Source organism: Antrostomus carolinensis, unplaced genomic scaffold (genome assembly GCF_000700745.2).
Source record: "Antrostomus carolinensis isolate BGI_N321 unplaced genomic scaffold, ASM70074v2 scaffold2948, whole genome shotgun sequence".
Taxonomy (NCBI): Eukaryota; Metazoa; Chordata; class Aves; order Caprimulgiformes; family Caprimulgidae; genus Antrostomus; species Antrostomus carolinensis.
In genome coordinates, this window is record NW_010333500.1 from 27,711 (window position 1) to 49,442 (window position 21,732).

Consider the following 21,732-nt stretch of genomic DNA (forward strand, 5'->3'; position numbering starts at 1 on the left):
GAGCTGAGACTCTAGCTTCAACCAGAACTGTTCAGAAAATCTTTCCAATGTGTTTTATACAAGTCCTTGTAGAATGTACTAGTAGAAATACAAGTATTCATTTTGGCAGTGTCTTAAGAACCACAGTTTACTGTTGCATATGCATGGAGAACAGCTGTCTTTCTCCTGTCTAATGACCTTTATATAGAACAAAACATAATCAGTGGGTATTAACAATTAATAAAATATATTGTGTCAAGTTAAAAAGTGTGTACATATTTGTGCATAAATATTTAAAGATGTCCTTGTTGTCCTTATTTTAAATATCATCTTGTGGCAAGTTTTTTAAATAAAAAGCCTTTCTTTCCAGCTAGTAGCTGTCCAGAGCATTTTCCCATGCTATTCATTGTAACTCCCTGAAATGGAGTATTATGGATTTAGACATGTGCATTTGCTTTTCAGTGTATAAAGTTTTTTCTTGGGAAACTATCTCAGGAGGAAATCATAATGCTCACCGACTTGAGAATTCTCTCACTGTTTCTCACTTCTACATTTAGAAGTTTAAAATTTATTCAGATTTTGTGATATGCTAATATAAGGGGGAGCTTTATCCCCTTGTCTGTGCAGTCACTACTTGTCTTCAAAAGATGGCATGTAATACATGGAACTTCAACACATTTGTTTCACTGCTGAAGTAAATGCTTAATCCTTCTAATGCTGTATAAAAATTTTGATACACTGAATTTCTTTCAGTAGTGTGTTTTTTACAATGAAGAGTTATATATGAGATACAGACAATTTAGGTTGGTTACTATTACCCGTTATTGTTCTGAACCAAAGGTCTGAAGAGAGGCCATCATTTTTTACTGTTTTTTGAAACATTAGAACATTAATCTAGCTCTGATGTGGTAGTGACATTGCAAAGTACAGTAAGGGAGTTGCGAAAAAAACATAGGGGAAAATAGATAAAAAGATTACTAGATTACTTTATATTTGTAATTATGCGGAGTGTTTCATGTGAAGAAAACTAACGGTTGACTGAGTTTAAATGCGTCATCTTTCCCCATAACTTTAGGGATTTCAGCCTTGTTCATCTCGAGACATCTTGGCTTTTCACTTGTGATGCAGTCCTGATGATCAGGTACTTGCTGTCTACTGCAGCTGAAATGCAGCAGAGCCATTATTATAAATAATGGAATATTTCCTACCTGTGCATTTGTTCAAATCAAACATGGTGTACCTTGGACCTCCTTGGGGCTTCTGAGTGCTGCTGCAGTAAACATTGCTTGTTGTGTGCAGTGGATGGGAGAATAGGGTGATTCCAGTAAATGCCATCAAGGAATTCCTTCCAAGAAATGTCATTGATGTGATAAGGAAATAGAAATTAGGTGTGCTTTGATTAAAACATAGGTCCATGAAGAACATGGTGTTATACCTCCCTTCAGTGCTGTAAAAAGCATGAGTGTCTTGTGACTGACTGTCTGAATATGGAACCCATGTGGTGGTAGGTTCTACCCTTTGCTGTGAGTCTCTGTAGGAAAGTTAAGATTTTTTTGAATAAGCAAAGGAACAGTAACTTCACCCTTTATTAGACTAGCTCACTTGCAGTTTCAGATACAGCGTTTGAAAACTGTTTTGCTGAAATGCCAAATGTTGTTTTTCTACTCAGAAGCCACAAAGAAACCTACCTTTCAGAGATGAAAGAAAAAATGTGTTAAAACAACATTTAGCTTATTTTGAGCCAAGCAGATTGTCTTGCAGTTCAGGCTTCTAAACCAGGCCGTAACACCAGTGATGTGAAAATCTGTGTTTGGAAAGTGTTTAGACATTGGGTTTTCTTTTTTTTAAGCCTTTAAAATAGCAAAAGGTTTTTCTGTGAAATATCTTCTACCTGAGCACGTGTGAAAACAGTGTTCAGCTGTCTTCCAGCCTACCTTAAACAGGTGACTTAGCAACTGTAGCTGATCAGCATTTATAAAGCACGTACACCTTTTTCTTTCCAGTCATAGTTGAAGTGTTGAATTCAAGTTGAATTTTGCATTTAAGTGGAGCGTATAACAGAGTGTGGAGAAGAGAGAGGTATCAAAAGAAGTTTTTTTAGGAACTGACATTAATAAAATATAAATAAATACAAAATCTCATACAAAAGTATTACAAGGCAAATTAAAAATTGGGCCAATTCAGAGCTTGCTTTCTGAGGCTGCAGTGATTAATTTAAAAATACAAGTTGTTCAGCACAGTTGTGTAGTCAAGACATTGTATTTGTATATACTTTAGTAAGAAGCTTTAAGGGATATTTATACATGGGTGTGTATCCAAAGAAAGGAAAAAAAAGTGATCCAAGAACCTGTGGGACCATAGCAAGAGGACATGAGGACCTGTAAAATTTTCAGAGTCTTACAGAAACTCACAAAAAATTCAATTATTTTTTCCTCAAACTCCTGTGGCTGTGAATGGCTCCATTCATTTCAGCAAATTTTGATAGAACACAAAGGAATTGCAACATGTGCAAATAATAAAACTCCCTGTTCAAGTTAACTCTTCTCTCCCTAAACTTTAGCATGTGTGATGGCATCATTTTGTACATAGAGAAGCAGTGGGGTTAACCTTTTGACTTCGACTGTATGTAAATTTATGTTGGCATGAAATTGAGCAGAGCGGTGGGAGTGGTTTCAGTATCTTTTCCAAATAGCATTGCTGTTTCCTATCCTCCATTCCCATACGCTCCCTAGAAAAGTTTTTTCTCTTCCTTTTTCCTTCACTGGGTGACTCATCTCCCAGTTCTGTCTTTCCATCTTCTTGTCCCTCCCAGTTTATTCTGGATTCTGGTATATGCTGTTCTTCAGCTCTGTGGCTATTCATACTCTGCTGTGGTGATGATGATACCCAATTCCAACAAAAATAACAGTTAAGAAAGCTGAGTTTGTCACAGCTACTGTAACTCACTTGAGCACAAATGACTTGGACTTGGCAGCAATAGTAGAATAGTTAATTGAACATAATAGAAAACATGGGTTTTATATATATAAATGTATTTTAAATAGAATAAATAAAAATTGAAAAGTATATATATTTTGGATTACTCGGATGAAGGAAATATGTAAACAGTTCAGACAAGTGCCTTATGAAGAGTATGTAATGAGCCTGTGAATGGATCAGATTCATTTTTACCCAGCAGTGTATTTCTGTGTAAGTTCTTTCCCTGCTATTCTTTCTTCACTGCCCTTCTGTATTGGGTGTCTTCAGTTTCTTACTCTTTCTCTTCCTTCTTTGAGGTCTGATGCCAACCTCATAATTGTGGGCTTGACAAGCTTTAAAAGAAAGTCTTGTCTCTTAATTAAATAGACCTTATTTTCTTGTTAAAGAGAGAAAAGTCCATGGCACATGCTTTTATGAAAAGAAATAAATCACACATATAATGACAACAGCAGTAGGACTCCTAAATCTCAAAATAGCAGTGTCCACAATTTTATTACACCCACAAATGTCAGTTAACCTTGGCAATGAAACTGAATGACTTTTTTCAAAGCATAGGCTACTTGGTGTGGCTCAGCCTTAATTTTGTTATTGGCAGCAGGTTTGGATGTTAGACATGGATGGCATTAATTAAAATAAGGACATTTAAGTCTTAATGACCATTCTGAACTGAGAACACTACCCCATATGGTGGCATGATAATTGTGACAAGATAGACACTAGTAAAACTGTAAGACAGATTTTTTGGAGCTGTTTCTTACCAGAACCTAATAGCAGATAACAACGCATGGAAAATATGTTGCACTACTCCTCCATGCTTGCACTGCGGATACTAACAGCTATGGTGTGGGTAACTAACTAAAGGCTCCTTTTCTTGTTTTCTTTTTGGAACTAATACAAATTAAATTGTACATGCAAGAAAAAAAGCAGTGTGTGCGTGCATGTCTATGTTTGTAGTTACCCTATGAACTCTTCCCAAAATATAGTAAATAGAGGGAAAAAAAAGTCAATTAATGCACACACAGATTTTTCTTCTTAAAGATCTGGTACTATGCAGTCTCTTGTTCCTTAAATTTTAGCAAGCAGTGTCTAATTGTCTGCATCTTGCTTTCATGTATGTAGCACCTCTGCCTAATTATTCTTGTTTTTTTTAAAAAACTATATTTTGTTTTTATTTTTTTCTTGTAGGATGGTCGTTTACGAGTAAATGATCAGCTTGTTGCAGTAAATGGGGAGTCACTTCTGGGCAAATCAAATCATGAGGCTATGGAAACACTGAGGCGCTCCATGTCCATGGAGGGGAACATTCGTGGGAGGATCCAGCTGGTAGTTCTCCGACGACTAGAGGTGCAGACAGAGGTGAAGAAGTAAATGCATTTATTAGATAAAAGTCTTTCCAGTCCCAATGTGTTTGCATACAATCGGTGATGGCTAAAGTCTTGGTCACAGAGAGTTCCTCCTGGCTGAATGAATTCTTGACTTCCTGGAGTCAGGATTCACACAGTGTTTCTGGTTGATACCTCCTGGTCTTGCTGTTCCTGTAGGGCCAGACAAAAAGTTGCCTCTTATTTTAATTTGACAATATTAGCATAAAATAAAATGTGGTCTCAAAAAGGATTAATTTTGAATTAATGTGTTGATGTAGTTTTGGCTGTCTGCTACCTCCTCAAGGTAATAGCTGGTATACAGATTATTTGAATTCTTCTGATTTCATTTGTTGCCATGATCAGAGACCTTACTGTCTTAGTGTGACTTGGATTTTACTTCAGTCTTGCTTTTCCAGTTTCATTAGTATTTTAATTCACTTTTTTTGTGTATGTGTGTGTATTCTTCTGGTCCTGTCCTGTCCCCCCAACCCCACCCCCTAGTCTTCAAGGAATTAATATTTTCCCTGGTCAGATGAAGGCTATGCCTTTAATAAGATAAGAGAAGAAATAAATTCTAATGGTTATGTTTTTTTAGACCTCGTATAAATTGATGTTTGCCAGTTGCTCTTATTTTGAAAAGGATTGGTTTTATGATCTCTCTTGCTCCCTCTCTTTTATGCATGCGTTCACATATGTATACTCTTTCTTCATCTTTGCATAGACAGTATGCATGTATATATACTGGCTGCCCTTACTACTCACCTCAGTTTTAATTTTGACCCTTGAGTAAATATTTTAATAGTTTTTAAACATCTGTACAATTCCTTAGAATAAAAATATATACAAGTGGATTTGTAGTATAAAACATTGTAATAAATCAATCCCATTATAGAATTCAAAGAGATTATCTCAAACTTATCTAATATGCATCACTGGAACATTTTAAAATGTGAGGAACAATCATATTTTTGAGTGTATTTGCATAAAAAAATCAGAGAGGGTGAAAGAATGCGAGTGTGTTAGTGTAATTAACTCTTAATATTTTCCTGATAACTTTCTATTTGGTTTACTACTATAACTGATTGATTGAGAAATAAATTCAGAAGTATATTACTTTCTGAACATTATACTCTAACTTCTTTGGGAAGACACTTTGCAAAAGCCTCACTGATGTCAGTTGTGCCAGGAAAATGTGAAAAATATTCCTTAGCCATTCTGGAATATGTTAGAGGAAGAAAATACATTTTTGCTTTCCTTTTCTATGTGACGTAGTGTTATGCTGTAAGGAAGAATTATGAAGTATATGTTATTTATTTTGCACCCTTATGACATTATAAGGGTAGCTCACCCTCAAATAAAGCTCACTCCTGCAAGTTTTCTTCATTTAACAAAGGCCAAAATTCCTTAAAAAAACTTCCAATCAAACATCAGATTGATGTAATAAAAATGAGACTGCTTTTTATAGTTAAGTGTATAGTTTTGTATATTGTCCAGATGTATGAAAGGGGTAAATAATCTTGACTCATGCCCTGTGAAGAATGCATAATGAGTTATTGATTGAATGAAAGTCATTTTAGACAGGAATTCATTTTTATAGGGTAGTCTCTAGGTTCAATTGTAATTCTATTTGAGTCTGGAGACCATGGCAGAAATGAGTTGTTGCCCATTCTTTCCTTTCCCCAAAACAGCTTCCTGAGTACTGTATCTTGGCTTGATAGAAGGAGAGTAAGTTTAGCAATGCATTATTGTTTTTATTGGTCAGGACACTAATGGAGGTCTTCCATGACAGCTATGTTTTAGAAGCTGAATACTCTAATTAGGCTGGTTACTGATCAGTTGTTGGGTTATTGATTGTGTCATTTATCAAAGAGCTGGAAAAGCAGATTTGATGTTGCTGTTAATTTAAGACTCCCTATCCCACTGGGTACAAGTCTCCAATGTAGTAGTAGTTTGGATGTTGCAAGGCTTCATTTTGCCAGCAGTATCCATGAGAAAGTAGTAAATGTGGACCTTGTGACCTGAGGGATCTTATGTAAACTAAAGAATTTCCAGTAACAAGAAGAAACATAATTGTCAGTGGCTGTGTGGTATGTGTGTTTCTGCACAGAGATTCAGAATAGCCTTTTCAAATGGCTCATGCTGCACTGAGAAGGAGAGAACGTTGCATGTGCTTTCTGTCCGCTGACACTCCATTTGTAGCTATGTTGTCACCATGAGCATCCTAGCATTGATTTGTGTTTGGGGGTGCATTTTTTGGACATTTTATTATTTTAAACTGTTATCATTCTTATCATTCTTCTTCTTCTTCTTATCATTATTATTATTAATTTTATTATTATGTTAATTGCATTATTATTAAGCTTGAAAGGCAGGTTGCAAGGTGATGTAACACACTGTCCTTTCTTATACGTTGGTTTGCAGCTAATCACTTGCCAGTGCATTAAACTTCTTGCATCATTTTACAAATAAATTTTGTGGGTTAGAGGCATGCGTTTCTTTTGTAGATGCGAATATGAAATTTAAGGAATGATATATGTAGTGTAACATTTTCTGGCATAATGAACATGCACATTAAAAATAGAAGCCAGTTGGAAGCCCCTTCAAAAAACAGATATAAAATCACAGAAACTATAAAGGTTGTTTTGAAAACTAGCCATAATATTCCCCTGTGTGGGTTTTCTGTTTTCCCTGAATAACGAGTACAGAAACGTCTTTCTGGGTCTGTCCCAGTTTTAGAAACTGTGATTATTTTTTTTTCTTCCCCTTTTTTTCTTTTGAGCAACTGCTCAGGAGAATAAATTAGGCGATATGACATGTATGGGGAGGGGGAAATGTCTCAAAAGAAAAGCTGACTAGAGGTGTGACAGGAGTTTGTTTAGCTGCTAGCCAGAAGACCTGCGTTTGGGAGTTTGCTGTAACTCCTTACTGGCAAAACTGCGCGAGTGTGTGATCGTCAGAACATATGCACTCAGTCTCTGAGAGAAGGGAACCAGCTGGCTGGCAGAAAAATACCATTGGCATTGCCCGTGTTCTTGTGTTGACAATGCCACAAGCTGCCCTCCCAGATGGAGAATTTGAATGAAGCCAGTTGTGGGTCATAAAAAAACAAATCTTCATTTTTGTGCATCATTCTTAATGATTGTTATTACTTAGATAAGGTCTTATTTCATGGTCAGCAAAAACAGATAGTAATTTTGAAGATAACTGTGAAGTTTCTCATTGGAAAGGAAGCACTGTACAGTGAACACATTACATTGTGCTGTATTTGTGCACTGTCTGTAGTGATGGCTCATCTGCTGCATTGTTGAACATTTAATTTTTTTGTTACAATCTGTGGTTCTGTTTTTCCCTTAGGAACGCTCAGACCAGGGAGTCTTTAAAAAATCAGCCTTTGACGGGAGTCATAACTTCGCAGCTGCTTCCCGACACAATGATACTATTCTTCAGCCATTTGTAACGTGCAGTCCTCAGGAAAGAATAAAAGGTAGCGTCTAGATATCCTTCTGCGTGCTAAAAGAAAGTGCCTTGTGTTCTTGTTTTTAGAAATCCACAGCCACTAGAATAGCAGTTAATTAGAGCAAGTGCACACTGTGTTACTTTGAGGCTTCAGGATCCAGTGAGGGTGGGAGAACTGACTCAGAAGTTGTGAATTAGATTCCTGGCACAAATTCCAGTTTAAGTAACAGTTTCTAGCTCGCTGCCCCAACACGTAAGACTGGATAAAAAACAAATGACGAGTGCAAAATATATGTTGTCAAAATGTTTATTTTCTATATCTCTTTAATGAGTACAATGATTTTTGCATTGAATTCTTAGAATATGTCCCAGGTTGTTATAAGCTAAATTAATTTATACAAAAGCATAGTATTCATAAAGTACACTTGCTTATTTTACACTTAAAGGTAAAATCTGTTCAAAGGTTAGAAATATTCCCTGAATTTACAAATTGGAACTATATTAATGAACTCATTAAAAAAAATGAGGTAGTAGTGAACATTGTGCAAAGAAAACCTACATGTATGAGCATATGCAAGCATGTAAGAGCTTTTAAGACCACTTATTTTCCTGTTGTCTTTTGTTTCTGATGGCCTACTGTGCTAGCTGTCCAATTTGCACCTGACTCAGCAAGAAACTAGTTATTTGAAAAGTTTAAGTATTTGACATGGTCTTAACCCCTGTCCTTTTAAGTGTCCTCTTGTCCTTCAAGCCAAGCACATACTTAAATACCTTCCAGTAGTCAAAAAAGAGCCCGTATCTGTAAAGCTCAAGAGAAATTCCCGTATAATTTAGGGGTAAATAATTTGTGTTGACTTCAATATTTTGACAGTGAGACCCCAAGCAAAGAATTAGATATAGACTCAGCGTTGTAAATATTCAAAGATCAGATTCTTTTGTCTCCAAAGACACTGGTAGAGGTGAATGGCAACAGGTAACTTGTCACTTGAAGTTCAAAACAAAATACGCGGAAGAGCTGTGCTTTCAGATAAGGATTCTCCAACTGTGATCCAAAAATCAGGATGACTAGCTTGTAACTCATTCATAAAACTGTTTTTGATAAACCTCTGTTTAATTAAAGAATGATGATGATAAGAAGGAACTATAGCAAAAAACTGTGATAGCCTCAGAAGAGAATGTGTGTGGGGATGTGGAAAGGATGCTCTGGAGGGCTGCTGAGGGCTGTTGTCAGGGAGGGTTTGGCGTGGCTGGGTCTTCACAGCCGTGGCCTGCTGGGAGCAGTTTGGACTTGGCGTCAGTGGATAACAAGTGATAAAGACGTTTCTAGCACTTAGTAGAAGTATCATTGTTGTGCCATCTTTGTTGAGGATTTGGCATTTGATTAATAAAATTTAAGTTAATGGAGAACTGCACAGGCACTTTAAGCAGCAAGGTGTCTGCAGTAGGGCTCCTATCTGAAATTTTCTTAGTGAAAGATGTTTTGGGCTTACAGTAGTCCTGCCCATTGTAGAAATATTTCTCTAATTTTGAAGTCATAGTATTAAGTATTATTGAGCTAATACTCATCTTGCCTTCCATATCAGCCTGTCACTTTTTTCCAGTCACTGATTAAAATATTTTTTTGTAGTTTCTTATATAGTTTTGTCCTCAGTCCTTCAAGGCATCTGTAAAGGCAAAATCCTACACCTATGCACAACCCTCGTTTATCTCTGTTAGGAACTTTCAGTTGTGTGCCTGTTTAAGGATGTGAGTCACAGACACGGTGAGTTTCTTGTGACAGGCAGGAGCAGTCCCTTGTTCATTCTTATGGTGTACTATCCAGATCTTGGATGTATAAGTCTGAATGGAACATTTTTTACAAATAATGAAGGGTAGAAGAGATTTTTAAAATAATACAGGATCTAATATAAGAATTTAATGACAGGAGCTGTATTACCTTTAATAAAATGTCACTTTCTCAATTAATGTTTTCCAGTAAGTTATTTTCAGTATCATTCACTGCTCCTACTAATAAAATTCTTATAAAAGCTCAGCAAAAATACACTGAAGCCTGGCCTGCTAATATTGCTGTCTGTTTTACGAGTCTTTTTTATTATACATGAGCAAGAAAAACCAGTGTCTGGGGAAAAGTGGTTATAGCCAAAACATTATATTTTGTCTTGCCTGTGGATATTTAAATAAAGGGGGAGGAAATACTGATCCAATATTGAAATTCCAGTGTTTGTTCTGTTTTTGCATGAATAATACTTGCTGCCTTCAGGTCCTCACTTCTTTTTCTGCCAAGCTGTTGCACACATTCAGTGTTTTTTCAGAAAACCTCTTTGAGAAGTGATACTTTGGTGCCAACAGCTTTACATTTCTGGTGTTGAAAGATTACTGGAATGTGTTTCATTAGGGGTTCTTATATATTTCTTATAACCCTACATTATATATGGCTATAGGAGAAATGCTGTCATCTCTCTGGTTAAATAGTAGAATAATCGTAAACTCTCTCTACTACCACAGACTGCCGAGTCTTCATGGTTGTACAAGCATCTTTGTTTTTGTACATGTGATAAAGTCAAGACAGAAAATTAAGTAGTGGAGTTTTAAATTGTTTAAATTTTGCTTGTGTTACATGTATCTTACAAACTCAATCATTTATTCTCCTAAACTGTTTAATATCTGAAAATTCAGTATATTTTGTTTAGTGACTTACCTGTTCCTCTGATCATTCTGGACCTAAGATAGTTTCCTGAGGTCTTGAACATGGAGGCAGTGACTGCCTCTGAGATTAAATGCTCTCATCCTTTTGCTCCTGCTCTCCTTTTGCTGGGAGCTGTAGTCCCTTGTGATCATTTTGGATTTGCTCAGGAAGTCTGACATTTTGCAGTGTATACCGTTGTACAAGAAGAATGCCGGTGGTAACCAGTCACCAAGCAGCCTTTGTGAAATGACGTATCAATTACTATGAATCAAAGTTACTATAACTAGATGATATGCTCGGTCTTTCCAGCTATGGGTATTGGAGGCTGCTCAAAGAGGGTAAGGCACAGCGTAGGGTATGGTGCGATTTCCATCAGCCATCCGTTTCCTGCTTTGGGTAGTCAGTGGTTTATAGAATTCCTAAATCAGAGTTTCTGTCTGTTGTGCTATTGATACTTCAAAACTTTTAGTCCATTTCTTAATTTAAAAAAAAAATAATTTCCAAAACATCCTCATGGCAGAGTTCAGTGATTTAATTGCACAGGAAAAACTACTACTTTGTGTTTGTTGTAGGTGCAATACTCAATAGTTACACTGAGTGCCTTCTAGTTACCGTGTAGGACACAGTAACTAGACTTTCTTTTTCACCTTAAACAGTGAGAGTTTCTTTTTCACCTTATGCACTCTTGTTTCACTTTTTATTGCTGCTTATTCTAAACCGAAGAATCCCAGTCAGTCTTCCTTGTCGGAACGTTGATACATGTGTCCAATTACCCTTGACACCTTTTCAATATGTTTCTGAATTATATTACATCCTCTTTCAGATAAGAAGAATGCAACTTTAGATGCTACTTAAAAACTAGGCACATCATTAACTCTGGGTGTTAGATGGAGTGTTTGGACTTTTCTTAAGGCTGAATACCAGTTTCCTTTTGACTTCACTAAACATATATTCAAAGAATGATCCAGCGCACTTCTGTTGTATTGTTCTAGAGTGGTAGTCACTAAAGCAGTAGCCCTTTTGTATGTGTTAAGAGTTTTCCCCTACTCCCATGTGTGACTCTGCAGTCACTCACAGAATGTCACCTGTGTTTTCCTACTTAATATCCTGCAAACTTTTTGCATAGTCTGCTTGTTTTTGATAGTTCTGAGTGTTTTTACATTAGTAAATTTTTTTCATCTTCTTATTCATCTTTCAAATACTTTAATTACATTGAACAGTACGAGTTTCCCTTTGTTCTAAATTCCTTTTACTGTGAGAGCTTGCCATTTACTCCTCATCTTAGAACTTTTATCCTGATCTGCACACCTTCACTTTCTTCTGATGACATTCTCACTTTTCCTGAGATATACAGGGTTTGAACTATTTCTTACCTTTCTGATCTTCAGCCAACAGGACTTTTATAGGATTCTTGAGCTAAGCAACCCACCCTAGTGTGGGTTTGTTGGAATTTTGTTTGTTCATTTGCTTTTAGGGAACTATTTCTAATAAATATAACCTATTGCTATTTGACTTGATCCCCTCCCTGTGAATAGTTTTTCTCTCAAGTTAAATTAGTGCTTTCACACAGTATTGTGCAAAAAGACAGGTCACATGAAAGTGTGGTATGTCAGTATTGTTAAATTGCTTACCTGCCATTGAAACCCAAGAATTATTAATTGTCCATGTTTCTTGTTAAGTTTTGCAGGGGTGAAGACATGTCCTATGTTGAAAAATCTAGGGACTTTTTATAAGATTAGACCTTTAGGTTGAGAGGTGAATTTACAGGAGGATAATGAACTGGCCTACAGCAGGCACAGCAGTCATTAAATACTGCAGGTATGCAAGTGTTGTTGCTTAGCAGACCACTGAAAGGTTTAATTGAGTAGTTCATGTTTCTCTTGGTCTGAAGTAATTTTCTGGTGTGAGCTGAATGCCTTTTGTAAAGGTAAAGAAGGAATTACTGTGATGGTAGGAAAATGAAGACTGTAATTCAGAAATGCCTCTTTCTTTTGCCATGGGATAACGGAAATTTTCCTTCTTCTGAACTCTTTGCTGATAATGTTCTCTTCTGTACCTGAAAGGTGGTAAATGCTCCCCGTCAAAGGCAATGAAAGCATGAGCCTACAGTCAGGTTACAGCTATGTAGAAGTGAAAATCCACTCTAATGGAGTAAAGCATTTGTGCCTTGCACTCAACATCACTATAAGCCCGAAGTTTCCCTATATTTATCTGTAATTATGCATATGCAAATCTGAAAATCAGGTCTTCAGGAAATCCCAAGGGGTATATTTTCTGGTTGGTGTGATTTTAATTCTAGTTTAGTTAGTTTAGGGATTTGAATAATTTGTGACTCACTTTAGAATTGCTTGAGGCCTTCCAGTCTGGTCATTGATCAGTGAACTGGTGTAATATACTTGTTTCTATGGCTTATTTAACCCCTTTTAAAATTATATTTCAGAGTTGCCAGTGTCTGATTGTGGCAATGGTGAAAATGAAACCCCTCCACCTCTCCCACCACATCCCAGTGATGATCTGCTGAATGAGGATTATAATCACAGGTTGGACTTCGGCTGTTCTTAATAGTTACCGCCCTAGTTGCTCATGAGTGGTTGTGATAGTAGTTCTAATTGATTTTTAAAATAACTTTTTATGTTGTAAAAATTTGTACCACCATTTTTACAATTTTATGAATGATCCTTTAATATAAGCTGTAAATGTTATTTTAGCATTTAGTATGTTGTTCATTTCAGTTGTGCATGAGCTGCAGTATGCCTGCTATCCATAATATAAGGGTCATAATTCCCATCATGTGTTAAAGAATCCCAAAACGTAATCCCACTTAAAAAAAAGGGCAGATTTAAAACTATACCAATCGGTACTACATATAGATGCAGTGCCTGAAGTCTCTTAAAGCTCTGAAAATCCTAGCCAAATTCAGTTTATAGAAAACTGAATCTTAAGCAGCACGTCAGCCAAAGACATTCGAGGTTACAAAATGAAGCTTCAGGAAGTTCGAACATTGAAATGTGTAGGGGAAGAATCAACGGACACTTTACCAGTTATAAATGCATTGGGCAGGTCTTTCAGATACTTTAAGATTAGCCTTTGTGAAGGCTTTAATTTTCTTAGTAAAGGCAGAAGTTTTGATTTCAGAAAGAAGTGTAAACATGTTGAAGTTCATGATGGTATATACTTTGTCTCAAGTAGCGCAGGATTCAAATCAAAGCATCATATCAACCCATCGTACATCTAATGCTGAAAATTCAGTGTTGAACATGACTTATTTTGTGTGTATTCACAGTTTTGATAGTCATGCAATTATTTTATTGAAATGATGTTAGAAAAGTATGCATTTCAACTAAAAATTCAGCCATTCTTCTGTCCTTGTGTGCACGGGTATTATAAAAACTATCCTTTAAATGACTGATTGCACAAGAGTAGATATATTTTATTATGGATACCTTGAATTCTTCATACAATTAAGTCTTGTAACTAATTTCTTTTTACTAACATAGAGTTGTTTCACCAGAGTAATTTTATAATTTCTGATCTCCCAGGCAGGTATGTAGGTCACAGTAAACAAACAAAAGTCCACATAGACTAATGGAACTCTGCTTTAAATTCTCAACTGCTGTTGTTTGCTGGAATATGTTCCTAACTTTTTGACAAGCTGGGAGAAAAAACAGTCCCTTAAATGACAATGATGTATTAAAATGATGATTAATTTACAGGCCCTTTCTTCCACCCTGACTTTTTTCCAGTTTTGTATTGGTTTTCTATTTGGAAATTAAGTTCTGTTGAAATTGAATTGCTGTATCAAGTCTCTCTGATTTCACTGAAATGAAATTTCAGCAAAAAACTGGGGAAGGCGTTTTGACACTCTAAAACTAAACCTTTAGACTGAACAGTTTGGAAATAAATTTGTTTAATTTTGGAACTGGTTTTTTGTTTTAGAGTATTAAAAAAACCCCAAAAACGTTTCTAATTGAAAAGAGACATGGGAGATTTCAGATGTGTTGCAGTGAGGTGTTTTGACTCCTCACAGGTGAAAGTTACATTGAGTGGAGTTTTCAGATGTTTAGATATTTGCCTAACTTAAAGTAAAATAGTTTTTAAAAAAATAATTAAAAACCAAACCATGACATTTTGTAATTCTTCAGAGTGTTGTGGCACCTTCCATGAGACCTCCAAGCTCCAGCCTCTGCAGAAGTGGTGCAAGGCTGTAAAATAACTTTATATTAGCAGATGAAGTAGAATTGAGCCAGGAACTGTGTCAGTATTTTTCCAACTTTTTGTAGCATGTTATTTGGAAATGCAGTGGTTAAATAGGGCTAGCAAAATTAAAAAAAAAAAAAAAAAAAATTGCTGGTACTACTATGTTCCTCTTCTGCTAAATAAAATACTGTGTAAGAGCAATTATCAGTAGGCATTTACATTTATATTTGCATCTGTGATGAAAAATAAGTGACTTGGAGGTGTTAAGTCTCACAAAAGAAAGTTGAGGACCAAAAACTGATTTTCAAATGCAAGGCTGCTGTCAACTGGAGGAAGAAACACTTGTATATTGTGCATGCTTTAATTAGTTCACTTGTATTCTGAACTGCTGCCTAAATATTTTACATGTCTTTTTTTTTTTTTTTCCCCTCCTTCCTGCAGCCCTATCATAAATTCAGCAGTGTATTTAACAGATCAGCACATCAACTTCAGATCTTTGACACCAGCCAAGCAGTCTGAATCAATTAATCTGAAAGCCTCAAAAAGCATGGATCTGGGTAAGAAGGAGTGGGGTGACATATATGTCAGCTTTTTAGCCTCAGCCCATCTGCACCATCTCTGTTTCTTGCTTTTGTTTCTTAAACACAAACATCAGGGAGTAAGTTCTGCAGAGTAGCTGCAGTGATGGGGACAATGATCTGCCTCCTGTAGCATCTAATTGCAAGTATCCTTTTTATTAGAAGCTGAAGAAAGGTTTGTGTGGGTTGTTTGAGGTTTTTTTGTTGTTGTTTAGGGCTTTTTTCTTTTTCTTAAAGACCATTCTATCCATTGTATTGAAATCTTAGCTGAGGAAAAGAGGAGCTTTTATAAAAATGAGCAGAAAGAATTGCTGTACAAGTTTTATATGTCTAAAAAAATTAGCAAAAGAGCAGTAACAAAAGTCATTTTCGTATGGAATATAAATTGATTGCAAAACTACACTGGACAAAGGCTAACTTATGCTAAGACAAGCTGTATATTTCTTCATTGACAATGACAAACACGGGCAATCAAAGTGTTGCAGTAGATCTTTATAAATGCTTGAAGAGTGGTAAGGTTATGGTCCTCTACCCATCAATGCTGTGCAGAAAGTCTTGCAGGATGGGTGAAGCAGAAAGTAAATGGTTCTTTCAATACTGGGAAAGCATTTGTGGCTGGAAAATTGAAGGGTTATTGCAGTTGAAAACCAAGTCATTTTTTAATGAGAGTTCAAGGAAAAATTTGCAAAGTTCAAAGAAAACCAAATAAGCTTTTCTTTTTCCTTTTAATTCTTCTTTGTGGCACTCATTCTTTATCTGATTTTTTTTTTTTTTTCAGATTCAAGTGTTGATGGAGTAATTTTGAGACCTACTATTAGGATGTCTTTAATCATAGATTTGTGTGTTTTGTTGGATCAGATTTTTTACACCATTAATAGAAAATTAGTAATTTCATATATAGTTTCAAGGTAGCTTTTTTACCTGAAATGCTCTAGATCGATCTTAGTTTTTGTATTGTTGAATTTTATTGGCATATTAATGCAATATTTTAATGTAACATAAAATGTGGGTACTCCTCTAATAGCATGTAAGGAAAGTCAGTTATTAATGCATGGTAAGGATGCATTTAGGGGAGTTTTTAAGGCAGAATTTTAAAGCTACTGCGTGACCAGAGCAGAAGTTAATCCTTTTGCAGTTCTGTTCCACTGTTTCGACAAAGAGTAATACGTTATTAGATGGTTGTTTGGTTTTTTTTATAAGAATGGAAATACTCTTCAACAAAGGAATGAGTTTACAGACTTGAGTGACAACATAGATTGTATGTCTACTAGAAAAAAGAACGTTCAACTCTGGTACTGAGTCTTCTTCTAGAAAGGTTTACTTATACCTCCCACAGAAGTAACTAGAAAGAATGCTCACAAGCAGCAATATAAAATTAGGCAACAGGAGTGTACTTGAGAGGATATTCAGAAGTACCAGTTAACTTGTACTTCCCTTTGTCTTGATCTATGTTCATTTATATTGTGAGATTCAAATTCACGTAAGCAATCTACTTTTCATGCCCAGAAACAATGCTTAGAGGATGTATATGATTCACTAAATCATAGTGGTTTAAAAGCTAAAACAAAATTGGGTGGAAAAAAAAAAAATTAGTCATAAAGATGTCTTTAAGATCTTTCAAAAATTGTTGATCATAGAAGGTAGCTGTTGAAAATGCCTCTTCTGCTCTGAAAGTAAAAACCAGAAGGGATAAGGATCAGTCTGATTGGAGGCCCTAATGTTTTATCCTTCTCATATATGGTGTTGTGAAGGTAAATCTATTGCCTGAAATAGTTATTTAAAGAACTGGAGGGACTATGATAGAACTTCACCCATCCTGTGTTATATAAATAACAATAGATGAAGAAAAATTGCTTGCACGTGGCTTAGCAAATGGAGATGTTCAACGTTCCATCCTTTGGAAACTTTCAATCAGAAGCTTCTGTCTAGAAGGATAAAAGGGAAAGAAACATGAAAATCTTAAGTGAAGTAACTGCAATATAAAATGCTTCTAATGCAAATAAATTCTCAATAATTTGCTATGTGAAAACTGTGATTCCAAGTAGAGCATTCCATAAATGCACTCCAAAATGGATTTTTGGGGAAGGAAAGTTATTTCCCAGTTTGTTTTTATATTTTGTTTGCTTAACTGCAGTCATGACCCATAGTAACTTCTCATCCCAACATGCAGCTGTGTACCCATTAGTGACTTCAGTACATTGTTTGCCACCAAAAAAAAAAAAAAAAAAAAAAAAGGGAAGTACTGCTGTCTTCATCTTACAGACCCAGAGTTGGGGTTGTGAGGAAGATTTGTTCAGCATCACAGAGGAGCTGTGCAGCAGATTTGATAAGAAAGAGGAAACATCCAATATCTGGAAATGCTTGTATAACGGTTAGGCCAAATTTTTCCTGTAGTCATGGGCTACTACCACTTACTGCTTTTCTTTTGTTCTCAAGTTCTGCCAGTCCTTTCCAAAACGGTTCTAGTATGATGAACAGAAAAATCACAGAATCGGAGTCCAGGAGGTCTCTGAGACCTTACAAAATGTGACTTAGATGAAGTTTCTTTCCTTTTAAACCAAATTGTCTCAGAATCCGGTGTCTCCGAAGATCTCAGAAGACATAACCAGCCTTTAAAGTTACAAGGTCTAGAAATGACCTGGATGTCCCTAGACCAGAATAACATAATTAACTCAATAAACTTCAGAATAGGTGTAATACAAGGCATAAATATGAAATCTGTACTGCTATTCACTTATGAAATATTCTGCTTTACATTGACATGTGTATAATGCATCTATTGCCTAATTATAAGATTACAAAGGCAGATTACATGTATTACATAATGACATCACCATCAGAAGGATCACCAAAGCCAGATGACAGAAAATTTTAAAGGCAAGAGATATGACATTCCAAATATTTCTATAGATTGTGAACCTTATGTGAAAATAGTAAATTCATTAAATTAGGGAGCTAATGAAATTGTATAGTAAGGGTCTTTCTGGCTTTGATATGAGGTTTGATGTATACATAAGAAGCAAATCTTTTAAGTAAAGACTAGTCTATAATTACATGGATTCACAATGGAATCCCATTTAACATTGACGTTTATCTTTTCAGTTTTATATACTTTATGCCTGTAAACCTTGAAGTGCTTAATGTGTTTTCCAGTTGTAGCTATTTAGAAAATAATAATAATTATGAATTAATATCCTCAGTGAATAATATCAGGAAATAAGGATGAGTGATCAAAAAGTGTTCAGTACTGCTAACATGGTGCAAGCATTTGTCATTGTCACTCTCCAGAGCAAATCTTGCAGTGAAAGGAACTTGGCACATGCAGCGAAAGCTCTAGGTTAGTTGCCAGTAGGGCAGGTATAGTTTAGTTTGTTGACTGTTGGTGCATTTCTGTATTGTTGATTGGACAGCTGGGCAGGAGCAGAGGGCACGAACCACTGCCACCTGATTGTTTAGGCAGGGCTCTATGCTGGCATGCATGTGCCATGAATTACGTGAGCTGACACAGATCTTAACTGCTAAATTCATGAATAGCATGAATCCAAAAATAGCATTGTCTGGAGTTAGTGTATTTCAAGAGCTCAATTTATTAGCAGATGAGTTAGTTTTTGCTCAGATCTTCTTAAAAAAAAAAAATAAAAATCAGTGGCATGTGTGAGTTCTGGAGTCACTTGTAGAAATTTAAACAAAAATGCAAAAAGGCAACTATAGTGGTACTAGGTTATTTTCTTTGGTTTTGCTGGCATGAGCAGAACTTTACCTCGTGTATAAATGTCTTTGCACAAAGTGACTGGCTCACTGCTTTAGCATCTCTCATTAACACAATGGTCAAAGGCTCCTTAAAATTTCCAGCTTCATTCAGAGTTACAGGGTAGAGATTAGTTCCGTATCAGCTATAAGTCCTAATGTTCTTCCCTGCTGCTGTGTTGAGATAATGACAGCACTTTCTGGATCACTGGTAGAGTTCATATCCTGTGTCTTATGGTATGTCTTTTCTTTGCCTTGTCTACTTCTATTTTGATCTGGTGGTAACAAAAGAGCACAGTCAGTCCTTTCCTTCAGCTGATCCTGGCACCTGACACATGCACTCATTTGCATACATTTTTTTGTTATGAATTATGGTGTTTGAATATATTAACAAAGGAAAGATTCTCCTTATACTGTCATTTCAGGAATTCATGCAGGACTGACCAAAGTCTGACTTACGGTGCATGCCCATACTGACTAAATTAGACTGCATGCCATGTTTGGACTTGTGCTTATAGCATAGTGTTAAAAATAAGCAAAACACATTCAGAAATGCTAGAAATAAATGTCACGTTGTCCTTTCCCACTTACATGGTAAACTTTTTTTGAAACTTAATGGCAGATTGAAGAAATCAATGACTTCTGTGCAACTCATTGTAAGGATGATTTTCCCTTTCCTTTAACAACCTTCTATACAGACAGATTTTCCCATACATTACCACAGTTGTCTAGAGAAGAATTTCTATGTAATAATTCATCAGAATCCGTTTTCAGTAGTCCTTTTGATTTCTTTTAACTGTATTAGAAAGGTAATTTTTATGGAGAATGAATGGCAATATGATTTTTTTTTTAATGTGTTGGAGTGTGAAAATCTGTGTGCTCTAAAATAAAGGAAATAAGGTGTTTTATTATTTACGTGCTCTAAAAAAAAAAAAATAAAGGAAATAAGGTGTTTTATTATTTATCTCCAATACCCTTATTTTCAATAAATCTTTATGCACAGGAGTGATTTAGGCTATGCATAAATGTACTGTAACAACTACAGCCATGGGAATTGTATTCGAACACATGAAAGTGTGACTTGTTTTAACCTGAAGCAATGTGAAATTGAATCATATGAGTATATAGCAATTTTTTTGTGTATCAATTCAGGCAAAATACTGTATAGATTTATATTTGAGGATGTTGGTATAATAACCCATGACCACTATCCCAAGGTACTGTACAACTCCCCCTTCCTTTCCTCATAAAAAGCAAAAACCCGTAATTTTTTACTGATAAAGCTCTACAGCCTGAAGAAATGGAAAAGGCCTTTACTTGATTTTAAGTGTGAGTGAAATATGATTTGCTAAAACATCATTAGACATTCTCAGAGTCCCTTAAACTTGGAGCATATTTATTAAAGATATTGGCCAATTTATTTATGTATTTAGGAATAATTAGCAAGTGAATGTGCAAGATGTAAGGTATGGAGTATTCTGCAAGGAAGCCAATATTTAGCTAAATGCTAACTTACTTACTGAAGGGATGCATTAAATTATTGTTCATACTTCTAAAGCACTTTGAAACAAAGAGAAACCAGTGTTTCACATCCAGAAGGATTTGGAGAATGCAATCAAGATGCTATTAGCTGTTAGCTACTTTGTGGTTTGCTCTGAAACGGATTATTCTTATTCTAAGTATAATTTTGGAATAAATATTTCAAAATGTAACCAAATAAGGACCAGGCGGAGCTAATGGAGATTACTCTTCAATTTAAACACTCTTTTGATTCAGATACAATTGAAATAATATTTTTGGGAAGTCCCTAGTGAGAGGTATCATATTAGTGAGACAAGAAGCTGTTTGGTATTTTCAAGTCATTATTTTGTTAACCATGCTGTATGTATGGAATACATTTGTCAGGTTGCTTTGGATTGAAACCAAATTCAGAACTGCATTTAGGAGCAAGTTAAGTTCATTAGAACATTAATGAGGAAATGGAGAAAATAGCTCAGAATTCTACCAGACTTTTCAGTGTTACTGGCTTATAACAGTAATTTAACAAATCATCTCTTGAAGAAAAATACTTTTAAAAAACTAAACTGTCATGGATTTAGTAAAATCTATATTGCTTAATAAGGCTGTGATTGTCTTTGGAATCAAGGACCAAGAATATTTTTAAATTATTCTAGCTTATGTCATGAGTAACTTTCTAGTACTGTTAGATTAGATGTATATTTTCTGAGTCCACTCTGCAGAATAAATTTTTAGAAATTAACAGGATGTAGTTTTCTTAGTTTAAATTAGTTTCAGATTTCTGTTTCTAACATCTATAAGTAGAGAATGAAACAAAATCAGTTATTAAGTGATAAGGACCCTGTGAATTTAATTGAAATGAGACTTAAATTAGGTTTATTCTGTATGAAAAGAAAGGCTTTTAACAAGGTCAATTCCATTACTCAGTTTTACACCAGATCTGCACTGATGCAGTTGAGAGGAAGGTGAGCTGTGGCATAAAGGCGGAATGGGCAGGAGGGAATAACAACTTTTTGAACTGATTTTGCATAATTCTTCAAAAATTCAAGGAAGCTTGCTGTGGAACATACTGGGAGCATTGTATGAGCTGTGATGGTGATAGAGCTGAGAAAATGGTAACATGTTTGAGGCAGTAGTTTCTTACGCTGCTGTAGTGTAAGTTTGAAGTGAGTTGATCTGTTAAGGCACTTAGATTATTAAAGCGTTGGGGGAAGAAAATAGCAATTAA

At 35.6% G+C, this 21,732-nt stretch overlaps 1 protein-coding gene across 1 annotated transcript in view; it reads left to right on the top strand.

Moving 5' to 3' along the window:
- PARD3B (par-3 family cell polarity regulator beta) overlaps nt 1–21,732 on the top strand; it is a gene marked incomplete at its 3' end in the record, with an annotated part of 52,921 nt that overhangs the window by 25,666 nt on the left and 5,523 nt on the right. Inside the window, exons 7-10 of the mRNA XM_010173861.1 lie at nt 4,144–4,314; nt 7,677–7,806; nt 12,905–13,004; nt 15,103–15,218. Of these exons, the coding sequence (XP_010172163.1) occupies nt 4,144–4,314; nt 7,677–7,806; nt 12,905–13,004; nt 15,103–15,218 (517 nt within the window). The remainder of the gene's footprint in view (nt 1–4,143; nt 4,315–7,676; nt 7,807–12,904; nt 13,005–15,102; nt 15,219–21,732) is intronic.